The 26,188-nt window shown below is 38.2% G+C and overlaps 3 protein-coding genes across 3 annotated transcripts; 1 reads left to right on the forward strand and 2 right to left on the reverse strand.

Annotated features, from left to right (window-relative positions):
- Positions 1–212: 212 nt before the first annotated feature.
- On the reverse strand, positions 213–4,704 carry cacul1 (CDK2 associated cullin domain 1). The gene is made up of 8 exons (XM_044373604.1): positions 3,888–4,704; positions 3,610–3,736; positions 2,825–2,927; positions 2,631–2,726; positions 2,395–2,497; positions 2,182–2,271; positions 1,910–2,048; positions 213–1,801 (listed from the first exon to the last, which is right to left on the reverse strand). Exons 1-8 carry the CDS (start codon positions 4,204–4,206, stop codon positions 1,762–1,764), a joined length of 1,017 nt encoding a protein of 338 aa, XP_044229539.1. The 5' UTR covers positions 4,207–4,704; the 3' UTR covers positions 213–1,761.
- Positions 4,705–5,922: 1,218 nt separating this feature from the next.
- sirt1 (sirtuin 1) lies at positions 5,923–13,033 on the reverse strand. The gene is made up of 9 exons (XM_044373336.1): positions 12,647–13,033; positions 11,985–12,107; positions 11,615–11,850; positions 11,354–11,506; positions 9,900–10,047; positions 9,727–9,806; positions 8,069–8,252; positions 7,439–7,966; positions 5,923–7,153 (listed from the first exon to the last, which is right to left on the reverse strand). The coding sequence occupies exons 1-9, from the start codon at positions 12,981–12,983 to the stop codon at positions 6,876–6,878; spliced, it is 2,067 nt and encodes a 688-aa protein (XP_044229271.1). The 5' UTR covers positions 12,984–13,033; the 3' UTR covers positions 5,923–6,875.
- A 1,762-nt stretch (positions 13,034–14,795) lies between these two features.
- Positions 14,796–20,557, forward strand: dnajc12 (DnaJ (Hsp40) homolog, subfamily C, member 12). The gene is made up of 5 exons (XM_044373729.1): positions 14,796–15,143; positions 15,905–15,983; positions 16,316–16,455; positions 16,552–16,696; positions 17,880–20,557. Exons 1-5 carry the CDS (start codon positions 15,066–15,068, stop codon positions 17,960–17,962), a joined length of 525 nt encoding a protein of 174 aa, XP_044229664.1. The 5' UTR covers positions 14,796–15,065; the 3' UTR covers positions 17,963–20,557.
- The last annotated feature ends 5,631 nt before the right edge of the window (positions 20,558–26,188 follow it).

Below are 26,188 nucleotides of genomic sequence, written 5' to 3' on the forward strand. Positions count from 1 at the left end.
TCCTACAGAATTAGAAGCCCCTTGCTGAGCCTCTCGCACACTAATGTTAACACAGCAGATTAACAGCAATAATCAATTTCAAAGCACTGTGTTGTGTTGTGTGTGTGTGATGCACTGTAAAGAAATGCTGGTGGTTTCCTTAAATGCTAAAACATCTGGCAGGGTCAAGGATTTTATTGGTTTTTGAAAAAAAAATATTTCTGTGCAAGAGATTTCTGAAACAGCATTTGAGCCAAGTGGAATTTTATTCACAGTTGTGTTAACATTGATATTTTTTGCAGCACGTTAAAGAAAAAAAAAATCTCAGAAAGTAACATAATACATCCAGTGTTTGGCATCTGCAGTGATTCTGATTTTATTTGACTTCATTTACAATTTCATAGTTTCACCCAGCAGTAAATCTGCAAAGAGTGGAAAATAAATTCATCCCCGTGTCCCATGATTAATAAAATTAATGTATTTGATAGACAATGAGAACCATTTCCAAGACCCACAGACAGAAACGAAAAGCAAGCCTGAGCATCTAAATCACACTTAAAACAGTGTAAGAGCTTGTATCAAATCCTTCTGTTCAAGTGAATCGTTAAACAAAAATGCATCTGTGACAAAAGCTAGTGTACGCCGACCACACTGCAAAGACAAAAACTATTTACATCATGAACAAGCTATACATGTTAGAAACATTTAATGTACAAGTGTGCCAGACCTTGGGCCAAACATTTGCATATAATTTGTTTGGTGAAGTTTCTGAAGCCTTGGGTTCAATATATGTACAGTTAAGGGATGATGCAGGTAAGTTGTCAGACAAACTGAAGTATAATTAAGAAATTCTCAAATACTTTTCTGTGTTTGTCTGAGCTTTCTGGCACTCGGTTTAATGTCCTACGTGGCAATCCCTGTCCTTCCTACTCGCAAGGCTAAAAACGAACAGAAATTATGTTTGAAATTATGATTTTACTTGAATCTAACAAAGAAATGTGTCAACCAAAGCTTAAAACTTGTTAGTAGAAAAATTGGCTCAGTGACTCAGACAGCATACAACATTAACAATGTCAGCTTGAATCCAATGCGCTGTAAAAGAAGAAAAAAAAACAACCCAAAACAAACAAAAAAAAAAAAACAACGGCAAGTCCTCTTTGGCGGAACTGGAAAATACAATCCGGTTTACCAACACAGTAAAGGCAACATGAAGAAGAGAATCATAGTTGAGGTCTAATGACTTAGTTCCCCTTGTTCCCACACTCGTTTGAGTCGAGTGAAGCCCCGGTAGTTACAGACACAGTGGGTGAAACCAGGAGATTTGTAGTATTAACACATGGACAGTGTTATTAGCAGCAGCAGTAGAAAGTCTTAATTAGCCCAGTCTTATCAAAACGACGCAAGACACGTCTATGTTAAAGGTTAGGAATGAAATACCCATTATCAGCCTATCCCTCGATTAGGATACCCAATCAGAACCATTAAAGGCACTCTGAAAAATGAGGAAAACATGAATCTCGACGCCCACGGCGGCGTCTCCACAAATACTGAAGCTGGGTGCATCAGAGTCACAGAGGAGAGCATCGTATGCAACTCTGTGTTTTTTTTTAGTGCGGTAGATTCTGCTCAACGTCATGTTATCTTTGCTCTTCACAGTGTTTAGTGACCTTGAGTCGAGAGAGATGAAACTGACACATTGTTAACATTGTACCTAGTGCAGTGAGCCAACATGTGATAAAGATGTAGGAGGCACAGTAATAGTTCTGATGCTGGACCCTCCTATCAGGAGTCATCGCTGGCCCGCTTGCGAGACTGGTCCCCTCTGGAAAACAGGGAGAGAATCCATCAGTCATTTAAAGTAAAGTGCAAGCCCAAATGTTCGGGTTATATTATGAAAGCAGCTGTGAGATCGCAGCCTCGCAAAACTCACCTTGGAAATCCGTTCATGGAGAGCTCCATCTGCAGCTTCTGGTCGTGAGCAGCATAGTCGGACAGCAGAGATTCCACAGCAGGAGGGTTGATTTGTGGAATAAATCCGGAGAAGAGAGCTGGAGCTAAATGGGCCCACTCTAAAAGAGGGAAAAGGGACAATTTAGGAATCATGTTCGTTTGCTGTGGTGAAGGTAAAAAAGCAGAGAAACGCATAATATTAAAATATCTCATTCAAACAAAAGCAGTAACAAACACACACACACGGCTCACCTGGTCGGAGGCTGTAGAGGCCTTTAACCACACTAGCCATTGTTGATGGCTGCACTTCAAACGGCATGGAATGAGCTTTAATGAGAAGAGCTAGAAGGAAGAAAAAGCACAAAATGTCTCAGAGGTCATTTCTCACAGCCAGAAATCAAATCTTTTAGTGCAACTGCCACATCCTGACACACGAATCCTGATAAACTGAAGAAGTGTACTCACGCATCAGTGTGTTGACATGTTTTTCTGCAACATGATCAGCAAACAGCTTCATCAGATCCTCTCTTAGGTCTCTGTTCAGCTTTGACTCGATGTAGAACTTGTTCTGAAAATGACAAGAGTTTTTGCACAAAATTGAAGATGAATAATACCCAATGAATGCTTAATATAATAGTCCAAGTTCTGTGTAGGTTTTACAACAGTTATTTCACACAAATACTACTTAAAAAGATGCCTACCAAGTACATAAATACAGGAACTATACACTGAAGAGAAGCTGTGTATTGAGTCAGCGCAACATTGAAGGTCTCAATGAAGTTTTCGGGTGGGCTGGCCTGGAAACAAAATAACAAAAGCATTAGTCCATGTAATAGTCTCTTTATGTATTATATAGTAATTTTCTTGCATTTGCTGGTGTCAGTTTTTCTCTTACTTGTAGTTGGGTGGAAACTTGTTGTAGATGACTTGTTATTTTGGATGTCAAATCATTGTAGAGCAGCTCAGAGTGCTGCTGACAAACACACTTGTAGACATAACTAGAAAAAAAAAACAGTGAAAGAGGAAATCAGAGAGGTAAAGAAAATCAGCATTTCTGGTTTAAGATAACAAAGTGTAAGTGATACATGTGACAACTTTATGGAGCAACTCAAATCTACAGATAAAGTTGTTTTGGCAAATCTGGTCCACATCCTGTGTGTTTTTAACATCCCTTTACCTGTGCTGTCTGTCTTTAGGGCTTTGGGGATTATTTTTAATAGCGATTATTCTGTTGATTATATTCTTCTTAATTGATTAATGTCTTAAAAAATTGAAAATTTTCAATTGCTGTTTCCCAAAGCCCAAGTGATGTCCTTGAATATCTTGTTTTGTCCCGACCACCAGTCCACAACCCAAAGATATTAAGTTTACTGTCACAGAAGACTAAAGAAACCAGAAAATATTCACATTTTAAAAGCTGGAATCAGAAAAGTTGGACTTTTTTTCTTTAAAAGACAACTCAAAACGATTCATCCGTCATCAAAATAGTTGGCAAATTGATTAATCATCTAATCGTTGCAACTCTAGCTGTCTTGATCTAGATATATGAAACTATACCATTGTTTATACCTCAGAATTTTTTTTTTTTTTTGAGTAGGTGTGCAGGATTTACTTGCTTTCTAACAGCCTCGCACCTACGTCTTGTGTGTATAATTACTGTCAACTCCAGCTGTGCCTCACCTGTATATCTGTGCATATGAAACAGAGATGTGGTCTGTGGGGTTCTGAATCAGCAGACGGTCGATTGCCTTCTCCAGGTTTGGCCAGTGGTTTTTCCGGTAGTCTTCTACAGCCATTGCATTCAGAACTGAGGGGGAAGAAAAGAGGACAGCTGGTCAGGTTATTGACCCATCAGGCAGCTGGTTGTAGCTGATTTAAAGGCCCTGACAGACAGGAGCATCAGTCACATAGCAGCAGGCCGGGCCAGGACATCAGGCCCTGCAGGAAAGCCAACTTACGGAACTTGGAAGTCGAGTCGAGGGTGAATTTCCCCTCGACAGCGGCCGGTGCAGCCGAGCAGTCCGTCTCACTGACCTCGCTGCTCTCACTGCCTGAATCCGAGTCCACGAACTTTGACCCTGCAGCGGTGCTGCTGCCGGACCGCAGCTTCCCCCTTCGGGACCCCGCTTCTCCTCCGGGCAGCGCCGGACAGACTGGCTGCGGGACCGACAGCTGGCTGCTCAGATACGAGCGTACTTTACTGCTGCTGCTGCTCGCACAGTAGTTGTGATTGTGGTCGTCTTTTATGTCCAAACTATCGTCTTCCATGGCCTCCATTTTCACAACCCCTGTGTGCCGAAGCCTGGCGTCACTACATACACATTTCAGATACAACAATGAGGATACAACTGTCAGGCGTCTGTAGCAGCGTCCATCTCGGTTTAGCTGTTGTTAACTGAATTTTTACGACATGTCGTAGTCGTCCTCCCTCTACTTCGTGGTGTCGTTTGGCTGTTGGCAAACAGCGAGATGGTGCTTTGCCTCCACCAACTGGTGTGAAGAGTGACTCTGAGCCACTAAAGGACAGGTTCACAATTTTCTCTGTCTGGCTTAAAACAACGGTCAGGGGTCCATATGAACAGTGAAAGAGGTTTTCCTCACCGTAATCATCCCTCCTGTTCATACCGAATATTAAAAGATCCCCTTTAAATGTGTTTTCAATGTGAGTGATGAGGGCCAAAATTCACAGTGTGCCCACACAGCCATTTAGTGCAAAAATGCATTTAAAAGTTTATCTGAAGGTTTCAGCAGTCTGAGTTAGTCACATCAAGTGGATATCTGCCACATTTATAGTCTTTTTAGCGTCAAATTCCCTCTTTGTCTTTCCTCGGACAGCGTTTCCTTGTTGAGCTGTGGTGGAAGTTTAGTAACAAAAAAAGGGATTAAAGACTGTAATGTTGAAAGATATCTACTTGATTTGACTTATTGTCTTCAGATAAACTAGATAAAAACAGAAGGAGGACTGTGGTTTTTGTCCCCCATCACCTACATTGTAAGTGCAATGAAGTATGAAGGGATCTTCTAATGGTCAGTATGAACAAGAAGAATGATTACAGCAAGAAAAACCTGTTTGAGTGTTCATCTGGGTACCTGACTGTAGTTTTAAAACAGACTTGAAGAATGGTGTCCCTTAAGGCTATTTCAAATGAGAGAAAAGGGATGCTCTGGATGATGTTAATAATTTGTCAGATTATCTTCATGATGGTTTGGTAGTATTGTGCTAAAGTATATCCCCTGTATTTGTCTTAGGTTTTTCACTGTGCTTATCCCTCGTCTGTCTGGATTTAGATGCGTTGCATGTTCTCATATGGTGTTTGTACATGTTGTTTGTCCCCATCTTGAAATTTATATGTTAAGCTGTTGTTAATAAAGTTCAAAAACAAAAAAAGATTACTGTATAATGCTAAATCCTTAAATATTGTACTGTATTGATCATTTAAAGACAGTTGTATCAGTATATAGTAATGTTAAAATGTTCCTCACTTGTTCTCTTGCTGTTATTCTTTCACTCCAGTTTTGAAAAGGTGAATGAACTGACACGGTGGGCTCATATGTGGGAGGGTGCGCACTATCCACATCTGTATCATCAGTTAGAAAGCACTGATGTGAACCACTCTATATGATGATGACATATATAGCAACTGTGTATGAAATAACAGAATGAGTGATCAGTGTTTTTTTTTTCATTATTTTTTTACTGAGAACCCCAGAAGAAATAACAACTAGAATGATGTAAAAAAAAAAAAAAAAATCTTATTTCCTTGAACCGTAAACAAAACATTGTGTTGGAAATGGCATGTGAATTATGTTGGCGTACACATGAATCCAACAGGCTCAATTATGTCTACCTACCAACACTTGATCTTTACAGGCAGCAGACTCCTCTGTATTATGAATGAAACAGTTCTAACACTTCTGTTCTATGAAAAGTGACAAGGGCAACAAAATTGGCTTTGTAAGAAGGAAAAAAGTGCCGTTTTTCAATGTGAACTCATTGAATATATTCCTAAGGCTTAATATTACAACTTAGTATACCTTTGTACAGATAAAAACTATCATCTACTCTTTGATGAGTATGTCTCACATCAGAGTATAAAAATAAGAGGCTTGACCATAAAAAGTAGCTGCCACATGTCAGAAGGAACACCTTGTCAATAATTATATTTTTCCGAGATTTAAATGACAAAATAAACGTACAAAGCTTATGACAACGTAAGAGCGTGTCAATGAACTGTTCTTTGGTCTAAAATTAAAGAGTACTGTTCCTTTACTCCAGCATTTACCCAAATGAAAGGGCAGAGCTGAACTGTTTATATTGCAGGTTAGACTGTGTTCAAGTAAACCATCTGAAGATAATTTATGTGTCTGAAACTCATTAGTTCCCCACTATTTAGCAGGCAGTAGGCTTACATATTTACATGTTTTGCAATTGTAACATGAACCAACTGTAAAACACATCATTAGACCACAGTTGAGATCACACTACGGACTGAGATTGACATTTGAATTGTTTGCTTGTAATGGCTGCAATTTAGGAGTTAAAGCTTGATCTACTGTTACACTTGTACTAAGCCGCAGTAGACAAAAGCAGCTAAATTACTATAAATGTGAATGCAAAATGAGATGAGCACATTGAAAGAAATCTGAAAGAAAAAAAAAGAAAAAAACCCCAAAACTACTGCATTCTATTTAGTAAGTAGTATACAGTATGATGTTTCAGACACAATGCATGTGACCAAACTGGGCACAAAGAAAAACAAAGAGAAAAAAATTGCTGCATATTCACACAAAGTTGTCACGCAATTTCAACTTTATGAAAAAAAATAGTAAGGTTGATGAGTCAAAAATATACGAAACATATATATATATATATATATGTATATATATATATATATATATATATAAAAAAAGGACAATTAGTGCTTTGTCGACTGGGTACTTTACATTTAAAGGTGTGCGGTGCTCTGAGTCTTTTCAGAAGTATTGTCTGTCTGCACACTGGATGTGGCCTCATTGGCTAAAGTGTGTTGTATTGTTGTATTTTGTCTCGCAGCTAGCGAGCCAGCTTCCTCCGGCTCGCTGTCTTCCTCCACCCCATCTGCACTGCATTCAGACTCCTCACTGTCACTCCCACAGGAGCTCGATGTCTCATCTTCAGAGTCGGAGTAAACCTCAGCCCCATGGAAGATATAGTGATTTGGTGCTTGGAACAGGTACTGGCCTGCTGTAGAAAACAAATACAAACAATTTACAGTTCAATATTTGGAGAGAATCTATCGATGTGCCATCTATTCAATGTTTTTGGCATTGAGTAGATGCATTTATAATTATTTAGTAAGTAATCAAATAAAATTTAGATGTGCATGTATTTGCTTTGCATGCTGTATGAAGAAAAAACTATATTTAATGGGCTAGTTTGTGTGTAAAAAAACACAAATATCTCAGATTCAAATACATGTAAAAGTTATGATAATTAATGATGTTCTCTCTTCTGTGATCTTAAGCTTACTCTCAAGGCGTTTGCTGATTGGACTTCTGTTGATTCGACTCATCCAGCATCTTCTACGAAATTCAAGGTTAGAGGTTTGGCTCTTTACTTCTGCAGCCTCTTCTTTTGGCGTTTCTTCTGCTGGTAACTCTGAGGGCTCAGCAGTCTCCTCACTGAGACACTGAGCATTTGGACAAGGCTCTGGAGGTGTAATGTTATTACCAGCAGTCTCTGTGATATTCGGACATTCTGTCTCCTCTGGAGGCTTAATTACTGAGTCTGTACTGTGCTGCTTCTGTTCCTCCTGCGCTCCGTCACTGGAAGCAGACAAGGCCTCGCTTGGTGGCTGTTCTGGTAACCGAGGGGGTTTCTCTGTGATCTCAGTGAGTCTTGTGGTGTTGTAGCAGAGCTGCTCAAAGTCCCCACCCAATCGATGACAGAGCTCGTTGACAATGACATCACAGTCCCCAAGTAGCTCCACGTCAAAGTTGAGGTGTGGCAGCTGCTCCCTATTGATCAAGACCTGAGGCACTTCATGAGGAATGGAGTCTGGATGGGATAAAGAGAAAAGCTGTTTCGTACCAAATCTTTGAATTTACTGCAGGTATATTAAAAAAAGCATCGGTTACTACATGCATTTCAAAAACATACTTGGGATGAGGGCAACTGGTCGGACTTTAAGCGAGGAGCCAATGACAATCAAGAGGTCCACCTCATCTTTATCCTGCTTCATGGCTCTGTGGAACATTTCTGGAAGATTCTCTCCAAAGAAAACGATGTCAGGTTTCATGATTGCCAAGGGAATATCTGGACACCGTGGACAATGAGGGACGACCTGCAGCAGCAATTCATTTTATTAGCATTAGAACAAACTACATGGGGGATGCAAGTCTATAATACTAGGCAATGTCCTCACTGTAGGCAGCTATAGCACTGATTTGCTTTCACAACCCTCTGATAGATGTGCATGGATTGTGCTATATCTTAGGGGAGGGATGTTTATGTAAGGTCTAAAGTTCTTCCTAGGGCTGTCAACCACATGTCACATTTTAAAATATGTTCATTACATTAAAAAAGCTATCTAGTTAGGCAAAAAGTTTTGGCTTTGATTTCCAAGGATCTGTTTTTACAACTTTTGCTGTACTTTAACTCAAGACAATTGAGGTAAATTACATTTCAAAAAGTTTTTTTCTTTTTTTAAATATTTATTTGGATGAAAAAAAACACTACAGACATGATTTACTTTGAGTAAATGAGGGTGGACAAACTGTTTGCTCACCATAATGCAATATAACAAAACCAATACAGACATACAAAATGACTGAAGTTAATGACACTGGTTGGTGCTTACAATCACAATATTTTAACTGCAGTAACTGAACTAGCACATTAAGATCTGCATGTCAGGAGCAGCATTGATGACAAGTGATATAGCTGACCAAAATAAAGATGACAGATGATCACATGTTGTTTTCTAGGTAAACTGTGAATCAATAATAAGTAATATCTCATGATTTACATTTACATTGTAATTTCCTTAATAACAAAAAAGGTCCATTACAAATAAATGCATGTAATGCACCCACCAACTCTTTTTGCCCCCTTTAGAAGCAAAAATTGTAATTGCTTTATGAGCATTACTAGTTTTTTTCTTCCCTGTAAAAAGTCAGTTTATCTTGTACTTCATGTGTTGTTTTGCTCTCTGAATACATATTACTAGCCTAAATCTTGATAGCCCTGCTAGCATCAGAGCATTGTTTTTTCTTTATTGTTTCCAAATACAAATGGACCAAATTCAGACCTTTTCCAAAGCACACAGTTTGTTATAGCAGAAAAATCACAGGTGGAACTAATAACATTATCTGTAGCTCAGTTACAATCATCGCAATTCAACGCAGCAGTTAATTATGTTATTTGTTACATCTGTGTTTACATGTCTGCTGTGAAAAACCCAATTCAACCCTTCAGTTTTGGAACTACTCTGTTAATGCCAAATGCTTACATACACAAGGTCTCTTACATCAGCTTCCATGGGCTCTACAGGAGTCACTATTTGAAGCTGCTTGTTAAGGAGTGTTTTCATACAATAGCCCTACCAGAAATGCTGGATATTATAACTGATTTAAAAGTTGTTTTTTTTCCATTTTCATTTCCATTGTTGCAGGTGTTGCAGAACAGGCAGAGTATGTAATAGGCTTCAGGAGCTGCAGGAGACACCTTTGTACAAACATAGTGCCTCCTGACTTTGATAACGCACTATCAATACTGCATATAAATGTGTTATTCATCAGTTTGTAATGAATAAATACCTGGTTAAAGATGTCTTCTCTTATAGCCTCACAATCCACTTTATGTTTACAGACAAGACAGGAAGCAGTTGCAAATGACCCTGAAATAAAAGAGTTATTAATGAACTTTTATCAACACCATTATATATATTTAAAAATAATAAGCAAGATCCATCTTTAGCGGTCCCACTTACCATGACACTGGATAATTCGCTGAACTCCAGCCACTTGTTCTAATGTGTCAATGTTTTGTGTGTAATTGCGCAGCAGCGTCCCCTGCTTATCCAGCATAGATATGAATTTGTGACAGGGTGAAGGCTGGAACTGACCAGGATAGATCTCCTGTAACAAAAAGCATGCATTAAGCATTTGTGAGCGAAAATCAAAACATTGCAATAATCACACACATCCCTCCTGTGCTGGCTTCTCTGATTCTTCATTTGCAAAACTTATGAAGTACTTAAAATTCTGTGAAAAGGCCTACATACATAAGCTTAGAACACAAACTGAACCTCTTAACCCCAAATAAATCCAAAAACAGCCTGATATGCTGAGGACACATTCTTATTACTGTTCTACAGTTCAAACTACAGGTGTCTTTGGATTTCCCTGAAGCCTCGAAACTCTTCAGCAAACTTTTTTAGAGAATCTCATGTTAGATTTAGATCTGAATCTTGTTTTAAATCACTTTGTCAACACCAAAGATGCCTTCTGCACACAATGATCTGATGCACCAAATATTATTACATTTCAAGCTTTTTCATAGACCTTCAGACAAAGGGCATGTATCTCATCTCTAGTATATACACTCAAACGTAAACATTGTATTATATTAGTTTTATAATGTGAACATTAAAATGGGTGTTAAGGGATACAATATAGACGTTATGATGGACACACTCTTCAGTCTAAAGTCATGCACCTGGGATACACAGATGATGATGAATTTGGGCTTGAATGTAGAGCTGCAGCCATTGATTGATTAGTTGCCAACTTTTAAATTGATCACCAATTATTTTGATAATCGATTAATTGTTTAGAGTTATTCTTTAAGAAAAAATCCAAATTCTCTGGTTCCAGCTTCTCAAATGTCAATATTTTTGGTTTCTATAACAAACTGAATATCTTGGAGTTGTGGACTGTTTTCCGGGATAAAAGAAGACATTTGAGGACATCATATTGGTCTTTGGGAAACAATGATCAATGATTTCACCATTTTATAGACCAAACAACTAATTAATTACACAAGAAAATAATTGACAGATCAACTAATAATGAAAATAGTTGTTAGTGGCAACCCTACTTCAATGTTTATATTATTTTTCAATACTTTCTCTGTCCTTGTCTTCTCTGTATGACCAAAACCATCATAAAAGGGTGCAGATCCAAGTGTGTGTGTGTGTGTGTAGGCTTCTGTATCTGTGCATGTTTACGTTACGTTTACGAATACATAATATCAACAAAATTGTTTTTTTTTACTTCATCATATGTCAGATATACATAATATACATATATGATGTAGCTATATGAATCAAATTGGGGGAGTCTTGGGGCGATCAGCAGGAGAGGTATTGGGGCTGATACAATCATTTTTATGTATTGGTATCAAATTCAAGTGTGTACAAGAAAAAGCATTCATGAAACAAACCTTTGCAAACTTGAAAAATGGCCTTGGGTCCCGTCTGAAGTATTCAATGTCAAACATAGCTTGAGGGTCTGGAAGATCAGGGAAATCTACAGCAAGCCGTGCATAAATTCCATCTCTGGAGCGAAAGTCTGGTATTCCACATGAAACGGACACCTGCGGAAACAGCAAACCACAAGTGTCATTAATGAGAAGGAATTTCCAATTCTTACATATTGCACCTTTAAAGAAGTACATTTGTGTGATACTGCTGTAAATACGTACCCCAGCACCCGTCAGCACAAGGATCCTTCTACTGTCATGGAGTAGCCTGACCACATCTTCCAAGGTGTTGATATCCTTCCGCTTCTTTCTCTTTGGTGGTTCGGAGATGTTGATGATGATCTGCCACAACGTCATGTCGTCTAAATCTGGTGGGAGTACAGTCTCAGGCAGCAGTTCCCTTAGAATGGTCCTCGGGTCGGTCTCTCTGATGTGTTGCTGGATGAAACTGTATGATCCTGGCCAAGAAAAACATCTCAGTATGACTAGTATTCCAAAATGTTCAGGCTGTGCTGCTGATACTTAATCCCTGATATCAGAAGCTTAATAAAAAGTACAGCCAGAGAGGCTTTTGCCAAATCCTACTACTCACCTATTTGCGGTTGAGGGGTCCAGTCGCTGGAGCTTGCATGTGATGATCTGTCATCTTCCTCTGTGATGTGGTCTGGTGTGACAGCCAGGCCGTTGGAGGGGAGGTCGTCATGCCCAAGAAAGTCTGAAGTACAGACAAGTTTGAAAAATGGACAAATAAATCAAGAGCTAACAGCATAACTTATTTTAAATGGCATGTAGCTTTAATAACCACTATGGTCAGTTATTTCCAATAACCATGACCACAACCTCAACTTTATTTTATCATTTGAACGTTGGTGTGAAAGAGAAGTTGCTATCAAAGTTCAGTAGCTTGAGGGAATAAGTTATATCATGAAACTGAATACTTTGGCTCAAAGACTGTTTCTCTTTTCTTTTTAAGCGTTACCTGCAGAAAAGTTTAAGTTGCCGCCCAGAGAAGTACACACCTCTAAAACACAAACACACGCGCGCGCGCGCACACACACACATAAATATACACACACACACACACACACACACACACACACACACACACACACACACACACACACACACATATTTACTGCGTTTAACGTTATATCCTCTGTTCCTCATTAAGTTAACTCGCCGGTTAACTTGGTAAAACAAGTACAAGGCGTGTAAATACTTTAGGCAATGTTAAGTGCACGGCTCTTTTCTTACCAGCACCCTCCTCGGTTGTCCCAAGTGCAGCGCTGTCGTGTAGTTTCACAGCCGGTCTGTGCGGCTGGGAGAGCAGCAGTCCCAGTCCATTGTTGTCTCCGCCTGGCGCTCCCGCTGCGGCCTGCTCCACCGCCATCACCGGCTTTGCTTCCTTCTCCGCTGGCTGCGCACAACTCCCCGCCGCCTCACAACTCTCCGTGGCGCCAGAAACACACGATAATTGATCTGCTTCGGCGACTTTAGTCACCGGACTGATTTTCGTCCTTTTGGCGGCAGGTTCGTCCATACCGGAGGCGCCTGAAAAGGCCGTTCCGACACTGTTCTCTCCGTCCGCCATCTTCAGCCCGCAGAGCCGCTGGGCAGAGCCTTCCTCTCGGACACAGCTGGCTCATTTGCATGGATCACGTGACTCGCTCTCCACCAATAGTCGCGGCTGTAATGTCCCACTCGTTTTACGTCGCGGACATAAAACCATAACAAAATATTGTTGCTTTCAAACACTGTCGGATTATTCTCTAGCGAAAGGCATGCGCTCACAACGCACAAAATGGTGAATAAATGAAATTGTCTATAAAGACATGTGAGTCATATTAATAATTAATGTCCCCCTCCACTCAAAAATGTGTTTTTTTTGTTGCTACAGTTGAATCTTTGAGCTTCACTGTGCAGAATGATGTATGAGAGTTTGACAGAGTTTGACACTAAAATCTGTTTTCACATCTACCTACATCTATATACTTATCTGCCGAAAGAGGAAAGTTTCTGTGTTCATTGACAATCTGATTTTAAGGGGTGGGTCTACGAGCATGATTTGTGATATCACAACTAGTTTGGAAACCAATCCTGGTCCAATATTCAATTTACACAAGTGTGATGTGGAAACTTGAAGCCTCCAGTGCACATACAGTGAGAACAGACTTTACAGTGAAGTAGGAGACATCTTGTGTTCAGCAGTTAAACTTCTGAAATGAAAAAAATATTTGCATATTCATAGGTTCTTCATTTTTAATGAGGGAGAAGGATTAGATATAATTTCAAGAATTTTAACAAGATAAATGAACATTTATGAACAAAAACTGTATCAGACGCATTATTGTTGAAAGTACAGCATTTTATATACATCTTAAAACATGTCTGGAGGGGATCTTTAACTTTTATATTATGTGTAGACTTAAAATTTTTGATTACAACATAAACTAGAATCAGAATCATCTTTAGTGGCCAAGTATGTTTACGTATACAAGGAATTTGACTCTGGTTTAGTGGCTCTTGATGTACTGTGTATAACAACACAACAATCTTCAGAAATATACACATGGGATGACTTCAGTATACACAGGTGAAATAATTTCTGCGAACTGTAAACAGGATACCAATAGTGCAAAGAAGTGAAGAGTGCACAGAGCGATGAGATAAATATTAAATGGTAAAAAAAAAAAAAGACATGTTACTTTTTATACATATAATAGGTGGTTATGTACAGTATATACAGCCTGTTCAAGTATTCAGTAATTACATGCCTCCTGGAAATGTATCCTTTTTATTTTTTCGACATATGTCACATGATATATAGCCCAGTCATCAATATATATCATTTTATCACATGGTCATTTATTATGTTGTTTCATATATTATGTTATTATGTATTTCAGTCAAAAGAGTGACAGTAAGTTTAAAAATAACTTACTGAACAATAAAAAAATGGATGATCAGAAAGAAACATTGGTATAGAGGGACGGGGTACAGGATATGTAAGTTGTTTTTTGTTTTGTATTGTTTTGTTAGGTTTTGTTTTTGTTGTCTGATGTTACCTGCTGAGGTCAATATGACGTGTTGTTCAAAGGGTAAACATTATAAGCTGTAGCTTCAGCCTGGACCTTTTCAGACTGCAGAAATCTTTTAAGTTGTATTATTGTGTAGTTTTCAACTGTGGTATTTGAATATCTGCCTCCTTTCTTATGTGTTTATGTATGTATGTATGTATATGAATGTATACATTTATACATATGACCTCATTATTTCTGTTATTGATTGCAGACTAAAATAAATGTAAATATTTTTGTTTTTCTTTCCTTATGTTTTAATTTACCTTTACAGTATTTCATTGCCCCACGAATGCTCGAAATCTCGAGCTGGGTGGGAGCTTTTATGCAGACACTTGAATGCAGCATGCGTCACATGCTGAAAAATTACAGTTCATTTTTTTGCCTACAACTCAGGAGAAATCTCCTGGGATAATTTTTACCACCTGAGAGTTTCTCCATTAATTAAAAGCTTTCTTACAAAACAACAATAGAATTAACTTGAAGGATATTGTCAGTGATCCGCGCAGCAGCCATTGAACCGAACAGCTGTGATCCAGCAGACATTCAAGCTGCTCCATTACAAGAAATCAGACACATTTCCACACCAGATTTTCATGGAGGCTGTTTTGAACTGCAAACCAGAGGACTTGGAGGATTACTACGGGTTACTGGGATGTGATGAATTATCGTCGGTAAGTTGTTGCCAGTGGGTAAGGCTCAGCCTATTTGCTGGGATGACATAACCTAATGGTTGTTTAGATCTACAAACCAAAACATACACGTTCAAGGATTAATTAAAGTGGAGGTTAACATACAATACCTGATCCACACCGCGGAGATAGGTATTTTCTAAGCTGTTATGTCAAAAGGTTAATTAATTATATTCAGTATGTTTCAGAGGTTAGTCTGAACCAACAGAGACCTGTTGATGCTTCACTAAGAGATGTCAGATGTGTTGCGTTACAGTATTTATACCTAATACTTACTTCTTCAACATGTCCACATGGAGATGTAATACATGGTCGGTAGATTATTTTATATATAGTTCATATAATTCAAAATAATAAAGTCTGACAACAGTAACATCTGCACACGTGTCTAAAATCATTGATTGATCTAAATCACTAGTCAGGCTAACTATAATAACCATATAAGATAAATTAAATTTTATTTTATTAAATTAAAATAAACATACAATACTTGTGTCACACAAGCAGTAAGCTAATGTATTTGAAGGCCTCACAATACACTGATCAATATCCTTTTCAAGACAGAATAAAGTACACCAGTACTCAGACATTCATGTTTCATGTAAATGTGTGTGTATCTAAATGTGCTTTACCGCAATGAATAATGTCCTTCAAAAATAAAAACAAGTGACTGTTGCCCAGAAAATTTACATTATTAGATTAACAAAATAAAATTACATTTCTTTAATCTTTTTTCCTTGCAGAATGAACAGATTCTCAATGAATACAAGATCAGAGCCTTGGCTTGTCACCCAGACAAACATCTAGACAACCCGAGAGCAGGTAGATTCATGGACCACTGCTGTGACACGCTGGTGTATTTTTAAAACGGAAATTTTAAATGCTGACACATTTCAGATTTGTAATCCAAGTTCAAGATTTGAAGTCAATGTTAACTCAGTTTATTTTATTTTATTTTGTAATTGTGTCTCCATTTTCTGACTTCTCCCACAAAGAGTTAATGCCTCTTTCTGATGTCTTCACTTCAAAGCAAATTATGTTAATGGAGGGCTGCTTTACAAGTGCATACAAAGAGAAGGCTATTTCTCCCAGTTCTGTAACATTATTTGCCATCTTAGATATGATAGATATGACATTTTCTTTCTTTCTGACAGTGGTAGACTTTCAAAAGCTACAAGAAGCCAAAGAGGTTTTATGCAATGAGGCCAAAAGAAAAAACTATGACCTTTGGAAAAGAAGTGGAGTCACTATTCCATTCCGTGACTGGCAAGCCTTGAATGACTCTGTAAAAACCGTATGTAATGTCTTTACTTCTTTCTTTTTTTTTCAAAATACTTTGTAATCTTAATAACTAGGAAGCCCTGTGATATGTTGTGTCACCTATCTGCAGTCAATGCACTGGGCTGTGAGAAGTAAAAAGGAACCAATGTTGGAGGCCCCAGAAGCAGAAACCCCAGTCACCTCTCAAGCAGAGGACCTTCACTGTGAGCAGGAAGCACCAGAGATCCCCTCATATGAAGCCATGCCATCCTCAAGTAAGTCTACTTCAAAATGTTCTCAAAGTATTGAAAATATGCAAACCCGATTTATTTCAATGTATGATACTTCTGAAGTGTAAAATACAACGTCTAACAAAACAAATGAACAAAACAGAAAATACCAGCATGGAAGGGGCTAATTATGGTGTAGAAATCTTGGTGTTCAACTCTCCCTCTAACAGCCTTGTTCTTATAGCCTGAAGACTCAGAAACTGTTAACTCTTGCCACCAGTAACTCCTCTATGCACATATTAATGATATACTTTTACACTAAGGTCACACCAGAGACGCACTAGATGATCAGAGAAGCACTCCAGGTGGCTAGAAATGGCTAGAAACAATTCTTACACAAGTTCCCCTCTGGTGTACATTAGAAAGCTCTTTGAAACTCCACAATGAAGCCCGTTTTTTGTTAAATGTTGTGTTGTGCACTTCAAGACGTCCACTATAATGAACTGCATTTTGAAAATTGGAAAGTATGAACAGCATTTCCATAAACACATATGACGTTTCTGCAGGTTCAGATGCATTGCCGTCCTGATATTTATTATGTTTTGTAATAATCTTCAGCTATAGCAGTCATTCCAAACTGTTCTGGGAAACTCAGGACCTTCAGGTTAATTGAGTTTACCTCAAAGATGCAGCTGCTTCACAGTAGAAGCCTTCCTTGTCATTCTGTGGTGAAAAGCTTTTGATGTGAAGCAGCAACAGCAGCAAGAGTTTGGTTTGTATTAACAGCATCAATACAACTGAATAACATGAAATGAATTTATTAAAATTATAATAACATGACCCTCTGAGTGGGATACAATTACCATAAAGCAGTTGTGGTAAAAAAACAACAACAAAAAAACAACAAAACAAACAGTTAGTAAAATGCTGTGATTATAACCTCATAAGAAGTAAAACATGTTTTTCCATTACTTAACTTATTGATCAGTCAGTGTATTATTATTGGTGTAGCATCACCATTTAAACAATACATCTTTTCTTTTTATGATGTAGTAATGTGATATTAGTACATTATGAATTGTGTGATTATTTAACAAAGCTTAACATCAGCATGTTGGAAATATTTCTTATCCCATTCAGTTTTTGTGATGTACCAACAAGAAGCATCTATTGTTTGCACTGTATTAAATCCTATAAAGCAAACTAACTTTTTATCATCATTGTCTAGGTGATTACTGCCATCGGCGTTTCCGCTGGGCTGCTGACTCACCATCCAATCTACTGCAGAAGTTCAGAAATTATGAGATTTAAATATACCACCAATTAAATTTTGCTTCAATGTTTGTGTCTTATTGTTGTCACTTATTCACTTTGGACCCTGATAACTGTGGTGTCAAACTTAGTAAACATGGTCTAGCTGTAACTTCATATACTTTCTTGCATAAACTGGAGATATTAAGCTAAGCTGGAAGTGTGGAATACAGTTTGACAGATCATATGGATAATTTATGTTGTTGTAAGTCTTGCTCAGTTTATATGTTCATTAATGCATAATGGAGAGATGATCAAAGCTGATACTGAGGTACCTGTAACGCTGTAATGTGTACTTTCATGTTGCTGTCAAGTTCATAATATTTGTTGGGAACATAAAACTACTTATGTGTATCATTTCATGGTTTACATTGTAATGGATGTCATGTAATAGCGAGTATGAAAGTTATTCATTGTCATAAAAATGCCTATCAATATGGATCATTATTGACTTCTATTCTTGCTTAAATAGGATATCTAACCACCAGAGAGGCATAAAAGGCAATTGATCAGGATTGTGGAAACCATGCTTTTACTTGTTTTCAGTGTATTTCAACTTAATTGTTAATTAGGTTGAATCCTACTGACCTGTACAGGTATTGCTTTTTACCATCAAGTCATTCAAAAAAGTGTAAGTTGTCCAACATTTCCTTGTTCAGCTGCAAACATTTCACTTAATTTATCCAAGGCTGCTTGCTTTCTCTAGACATAGACCTGACCTTAAGAGTCGCTATGTAATATGTAGACTGACAGACTGAATTAAAATGGTCAGCCAGTTCATTAATGTTGGAAGATTATATGCTGTGATTATCAAATACCACACAGAACTTTGAAGCATTTTGTTCTTTGAAGAACTGAGTGCGTAAAGAGTGGGGTAAGACTATTAATACCTCATAATTCACAGTTTAAATTACAGTCATGTTCAGTAATTCCACAGAGGATATTCCTGAACCCATGGTTACAAACATGGTCCCAAAATATGATCACAGCTGCACACATTAAAATATGTAATGATGTTTAAGACATTAGTAATAGAAACATTGTAGGTCTCAGTAACATGAATATTATAAACACCACAGGACAACGCTGTCAAGATATAAAACTAGACTGGATAGAAATACAGGGCACTTTATTGCCAAATGGTTTTGGGGGACAATAAATGATAGCAAACATGATAGAAGAGACCTCCAAGTTTGAATATGAGAGCTTAAAGGACGGCATTTTTTTACAAGGTATTTTCCAGTACTTTCTATCAAATACTCATGAGGCCGCCACCGTGACCACTGAACCTATGGTTGGTGAATGCAACCATATTTGAGAGGGCACAGATCTGCAAGCTGGTTATGACCATTAGTTTTCATTAGTTTTACTTAAGACTGAGTTATAAACATGAAATCCAAGTTAGCAGACAAAATAAATCAAATAAAAAGCTAATTTTATTGAAGAAGGTTCTTGCATTGAATAGAGATGTTTTAAGTGAGGGCTTTAGAAACAAATGAAAATACCTCACATCACTAGCAAATAAGAATTTCTTCAAATGATTGTTTTACTCATAAAAAAAGTGGGTTAAAACAAGACAAATGAAATACAGTCTCACAGACTAATCCTTTCTCTTTCCAACTAAAGCTGCAAAATAATTATAGTTGGATTTGCTCCTATACTGACTATGAATCATATATTATAAGTGTCTAATAAGTGAAAAAAGCTTTCTTAAATAATTTGAAGGTTTGGTTGATGTTTAAAGCACTGAAATGAGTTGAGCTGGAAGTGTCAGTTGAAGGGAAATTAGTAAATCTTTATGAAGAGTGATAGGAGTTATTATTATTTGTTGTTGTTGTAGGAATGTATGTCAGAAATGCAGGTTGTACACTTCAACATACTGTATGACAACAGAAAATAGGCCAAGAGCAATTACTGAAAACAGATAAAGAGCTTTTCTAATGATTTAGTTACATGTTTGAGGTATGCAGTTCTGACTGTTGTTTTGTCCTGTGTTTTCAGCCAGAGGCAACACCTTGCACATTTTGCGAAGTGAGACATTAAAACGGGTTCAATTAACGGCAACAGAAGCCTACACAGTTATGCACACGGTTCAAACTGGAATCTCAAAACATTAGCACATTTACATTCAACTTAGCTCGGATATTGTAACGCTTATCAGTGGATGAACTTTAGAAAAATGTTGAAACACTGAGCAACAAAGTGCAGCTGCACTTCTTCGCCACTAGACGTCACCGGAGTTTCTGATGACGTCATCTGTGTCGAAGTTAAAAGCCCGATGAGTGCAGGGAACAGTCGCCGGGTGCGGTGGCGCGCGCCTGTAATCCAAGCTACCGGGAGGCTGAGGCTGGCGGATCGTTTGAGCTCAGGAGCTCTGAGCTGCAGCGGACTATGCCGATCGGGTGTCCGCACTAAGTTCGGTATCGATATGGTGCTCCTGGGGGAGCTCGGGACCACCAGGTCGTCTAAGGAGGGGTGCACCGGCCCAGGTCGGAAACGGAGCAGGTCAAAGCCCCCGTGCCGCTCAGTAGTGGGATCGCGCCTGTGAATAGACGCTGTAGTGCAGCCTGAGTAATACAGCGGGACCCAGTCTTTTTTACATTCTGCACACTTTACAACAAACAGCTGTGACAGCACACGCACTCAAACATCATGTCTTTACATGTTAACACAGTTTTATGTTCCAGGAAGTCCTCAGAAACCAATGCTGTTTAGTCTCTCCCACACTGCCTCCACCTGGAGAAGAGGAGTAATTACTATCAATCACACCAATCAATGCAGCACCACAGACACACATCACTGTAACACTAGAACTATATTGTGTTATAACTATTTTGTTATATACTATAACAAGTTTTTACCGTGGTGGAAGAAGTACTCGGGTCCTTTAGTTAAGTAAAATTACCAATACAGAAATGTAAATATACTCCATTACAAATAAAAGTCCTGCATAAAAATCCTACTTAAGTAAAAGTACACATGGAAGGAGCACAAACTGAGAGTGTAGCCACTGCTTCCTAACTTCATTACCACCTCAACATTCAAACAGTAAGGTAAGAGTACTTTTGCAATTAAAATGAGTAAACATTTATCTTCAAATTCATGACTCTAACCATGTTGTATTTCTTTGATCCAACTACTGAGCGGCACGGGGGCTTTGACCTGCTCCGTTTCCGACCTGGGCTGGTGCACCCCTCCTTAGACGACCTGGTGGTCCCGAGCTCCCCCAAGAGCACCATATCGATACCGAACTTAGTGCGGACACCCGATCGACATAGTCCGCTGCAGTTCAGAGCTCCTGAGCTCAAACGACTCTCCAGCCTCAGCCTCCCGGTAACTTGGATTACAGGCGCGCGCCACCGCACCAGACGAGAGACATCTGATTCATCGGAGTTTTGGGATTTAACAAAAGTTATGTCGCCAAGAAGCACGCTCCAGCGGCATCTAGCGGCGAAAACACGAACTACAGTGTTGAAGGTTCATCAAACAGGTCAACAGTTTCCCAAAGATCACTCACTGATAATGTCTCATGTTTTGAATAAAGATACATAGTTTTATAACATATCTTTATGGCCAATTGCTGTTTTAATCTATGCTCATCATGAATTCATGATATCATGATATCATCCTCTTCTCTGATATCTTGCAGCTTATTGACATACAGTGGATACTCTCCATAATTTCACTGGTTTTCATGCTACAATAACCCAGTGGTAGGCAAACAGTGGCCCCTAGTCCAAAACCTCCTATGCAGGAAAAATATTAAGCCCCATGATGAAAGTTTTGACTTTCATGATTTACATCAAAACCTTTGCATAATTTTCACAAATCTCCTGTCAATAAAAAATAAATACAAGTTTCCTATAAATCCCAAATATTGGTAATATTACCTCGTTAGATCTCATATTGTCCCCACAGGAGGAGAGTCATTCAAATTATGGTTGTGCCATGCTATTTGAACAGTGAATGGTGCTATTAAGTAATTAAGTCTGATAAATCTACCAGAAATTAAAGTTTCCCCTCTGATACAATCCTTAACATTGTTGTAAAACTATTTTTCGTTATATATTATTTTTAAATGAATTGACAGACATAAACAAAACATATAGGCCTGCCTTTCCACTGCACCATTTAATGGCCCTGCAATGAAAAACTCCTTAAAAACCTGGTCTATGGTTGAATCTATTGCTGACACCTTCAATAATATGCACAATCTATGATGTAAATGTAAATCAGAGAGCAGCGCCACCAAAATTCAAAACACAGAATAGAATTTTACTATGAAAAATAACAAGTTTTTGAATAGGGACTGACCAATGCAACACACATCAATTGGCCTAATTCTAAGTCATTAAGGTTTGTTTACATTAGTACTACTTGTAAACATCGGACCTCCTCTGTATGTTTTACTCTCTAAGATTTATTAAAGATTGACAGATAAACAAAACGTTTTTGTAAACAATCACTCAGCTGTCCTTTTCCCGTGAGTTCCTGTGTCTGAATTTCTCATCATCAAGAACAAGAAACCTCTCTTTAAATAATAAAGCAATAGTGAAAAAACAAAAACTTAATATTTTATACGAATTAGGCCTGTTTTGGCAATCAATAACCAGACAATATGATAGATTATATTTCAGTTTTACATATTCACAGGAGGTGAAACAATAGGTTGCACCACAATATAGAGCTGTACAAAACTATGACAATATACATTGTGAATCTGAAAATGGAGATCAGTTTTTAATCTGATCAGTTATGATTCCTAAAAGGTCAAAGTTTTGCTTTTCATACATTAACTTTCAAATTCAACTTTGTTAAAAATATTCTAAGTTTATTGTCAAACTGTGAACTGTGTGGTGTGTACTGAACCATGAGCTGAGTGTATCAAGTCTCCCTTAATGTTCATATTTTAGGCTGATATTAGACGCACACAACAACAACAACAACAACAACAATAACAACCTTGCAACAAAATGGAAAAAAACATTGTTAAATGTTTGTAATCCAGATATTCTGTAATCTGATTGTCCTGCCCAAATCAGTGTGGACATATTTTATTTTCTGTCTTAGAAAACTTCATTCAAAAATCTGGGGAAAAACTCAGTGATGCAAAGTGACTAAGTACATTTACTCAAGTATTGTACTTAGTTACAATTTTGAGGTACTTGTAATTAACTTGAGTATTTCCATTTGATGCAACTTTATACTTCCAGTCCACTATATTTCATACATTTCAAAGGGAAATATTGTGCTTTCTACTCCACTACATTTATTTGACAGCTTTAGTTACTTTTCAGATGAAGATTTGACACAATGGATAATATAAGAACTTTTTTAAATACAACACATTGTTAAAGATGAAACCAGTGTTTTCCAACCTTTTTGACTTTTGATGTCTTACAAAAAGCAGTGTGTAATTGGGGTCACATTTCAGATGTCTATGAGTTGTTAACAGCTCTACCAAACAGTGATTTTTCCCTCTAAACTTCTCACATGGTTTCATTTCAATAAATGTTCAGATGATCCAATAATTCACCAAAAATCAATAATTAGAGAAAAAGTTCAAAATCTGAAAAAAGATTTGTGTATCAGAAGATTGTTTTTTCTTCTTTCCTCTCCCATTAATCATCTCATGACCCCTCATTTATCTGGTGACCCATTGGAGGGGCCCGACCCCTAGCTTGGGAACCACTGGACTAAACTACCTAACTGTATATTCACTAACTAAGACCACGTCATTTGTGTATAGTTTTAAATGGTTTATTTGGATTGGCAAGAAGATTCAGGAAGAATAGGATGAGGGTCAATAGCGATAGGATGTTAGGATCACGTTAAAAAAGGGGGGGGGTTACTTAAGTAGGATTTTTCATGCAGGACTTTTGTACGAGTACTTCTTCCACCACTGTAAAAACTTATACTATACAACAAAATAGTTATAACACAATATAGGCTAGTTTTAGTGTTATAGTGATGTGTGTCTGTGGTGCTGCATTGATTGGTGCGATTGATAGTAAGTGATAGTAAGTGCTTCTCTTCTCCAGATGGAGGCAGTGTGGGACAGACTAAACGGCATTGCTTTCTGAGGATTCTTCCTGGAACATGAAGCTGTTTTAACATGTAAAGACATGATTTTACATGGATATGTGGTTTTACATTTACATAGTACATACATCGTTTTATAACATATCTTTATGTGGTTTTGTATCATATCTTTATATCTTTATACTCATTATGAATGTATTGATATCATCTTAGATATATATACATATGTTGACAAATCAAAGGAAAAACTGGTCCAGGTCTGAATGCTTGACCCCTACAGTGAGGGGATCTGGTGGCTCTGTTATGCTGTGGGGGGCATTTTGCTGGAATGGTTTGGGTCCACTTGTCCCCTTAGAGGGAAGAGTAACTGCAAATCAATACAAAGTTGTTCTGAGTCATCACCTTTATCCTATGATGAAACATTTCTATCCTGATGTGAGTGGTCTCTTCCAGGATGACAATGCCCCAATTTATATGTTCACTAGGGGTCACTGAATGTTTTGATGGGTATGAAAATGATGTGAATCATATGCTATGGCCCTCGCAGTGACCAGATCTCAACCCAAATTGAACACCTATGGGAGATTTTGGTCTGACAGCGCTCCCCACCACCATCATCAAAACACCAAATGAGGGAATGTCTTTGTGAAGAATGGGGTTCCTCAGCCCTGGCACTGAAGTCTCTGGAACTCTTCTGGAGGAATGAACAGTATTCTTCAAAAAGTCATAGTATGACAAGACATCCTCATGATCCAATATTAACTCTAAGACAATTTTTTCCTAAGTTACACCGTTTACAGATCATACAGCCTAGTAACATTACTGACACAATTTGGGAATGATTTAAAGTTGATTACTTCTGTAAAACGAATATTTACAAGAACCTGCGGGTTTCTCGTAATATTTTGTACATTATAGGCTAATTGTCTGCTAACAATGTGCACACTGCACGTGGTGACAGGAATTTCAGTGTCTCCTGCAACAGAAATTCAAATCTTACCTCCAAAGCATATTTGGCATACTGTATAAATGTGGGTGCTGTCTGTTAATATTCGGTGTGCTCGGGCTGTATAGTCATATTTAGGGAAGTGTATTTATTTATTTATTTTTATCTTGGGAAGAACAGTTTTCTCCGGAGCTCTTGGCTCATTAAACATCTTGCTGCTTATGAGAGGAGCTGTTGTGATTGGCATTAATCAAGCTTCCCGTAACTCCACCTGTTGTTGTGAGAAATATTCTATTTATCAATGAATTTGAGTTTCAGATGTTTGTTTTACTCTTTCATTTCATCTTATGTTCGTCGTCACGGCTATGTGACATCACAGAGGATGTCCATATTGATGTGTCATCAGTTGTCAGTTGACAACAGTGCTTATTTGACGTCATCAATGACAGCGTCAAGGCTTGGAACCGAGTTTATAAATAGGACCCCCTCCTGCCATCAATCTCCATTCCACACTCCCTCACAGGAGACGTGGAGGCTCTGATGCACTGCAGCACCATGGTAGCCCACGCCTCGGCCCACGTCTGCAGCCGAGGGGGGTCCTCGATAGCCGCCAGGTGTCATGCATCGCTGAGCTCGAGCTCGCGATGCATGACACCTGGGGGCCCTGCCAGTGCATAGATCTGGCCTAGTCTGTCGTGCTGGTATGGGAGGCCCAGGCAGCCTGGGTGCTTCAGAGCCTGTATATATGCTGCTTTTTTTTTTTTTTTTTTTTTAAATTTTCTTTACTTTTCTTTCTTCACTGCATGCATACCTTTATGTACATTTATGTACGTTTATGTACATTTATGTATATTTATGTACGTTTATGTATGTTCATGTATATTTATGTGCGTTTATGTACATGTATGTACTTTTATGTACGTTTAAGTGAATGTATGCACGTTTATGTATATTCATGTATATTCATGTACGATCATGTACATTTGACGCACTGCGCGGGGCGCACTTGACTGACATTTTCGCCACATCACTGGGTTCACATCACTGGTCTGTAACGTGTCAACAACACACAGACTGGTATTAAGCACTTTTACATGTCCACTGTTTGCCTCTTACAACTTGTTCTGGTTTTAGTCCTGTTCAGGATATGCCTGTATGAGTCTTACATTATCCAGGTTTCTGATGGTCGGTGTCAGAGTGACAAGTTCTGTCATTTCTGCATTAAGGTGGCATGTATT

The sequence above is a fragment of the Thunnus albacares genome, chromosome 14, assembly GCF_914725855.1.
Source record: "Thunnus albacares chromosome 14, fThuAlb1.1, whole genome shotgun sequence".
In the NCBI taxonomy this organism is placed as follows: domain Eukaryota; kingdom Metazoa; phylum Chordata; class Actinopteri; order Scombriformes; family Scombridae; genus Thunnus; species Thunnus albacares.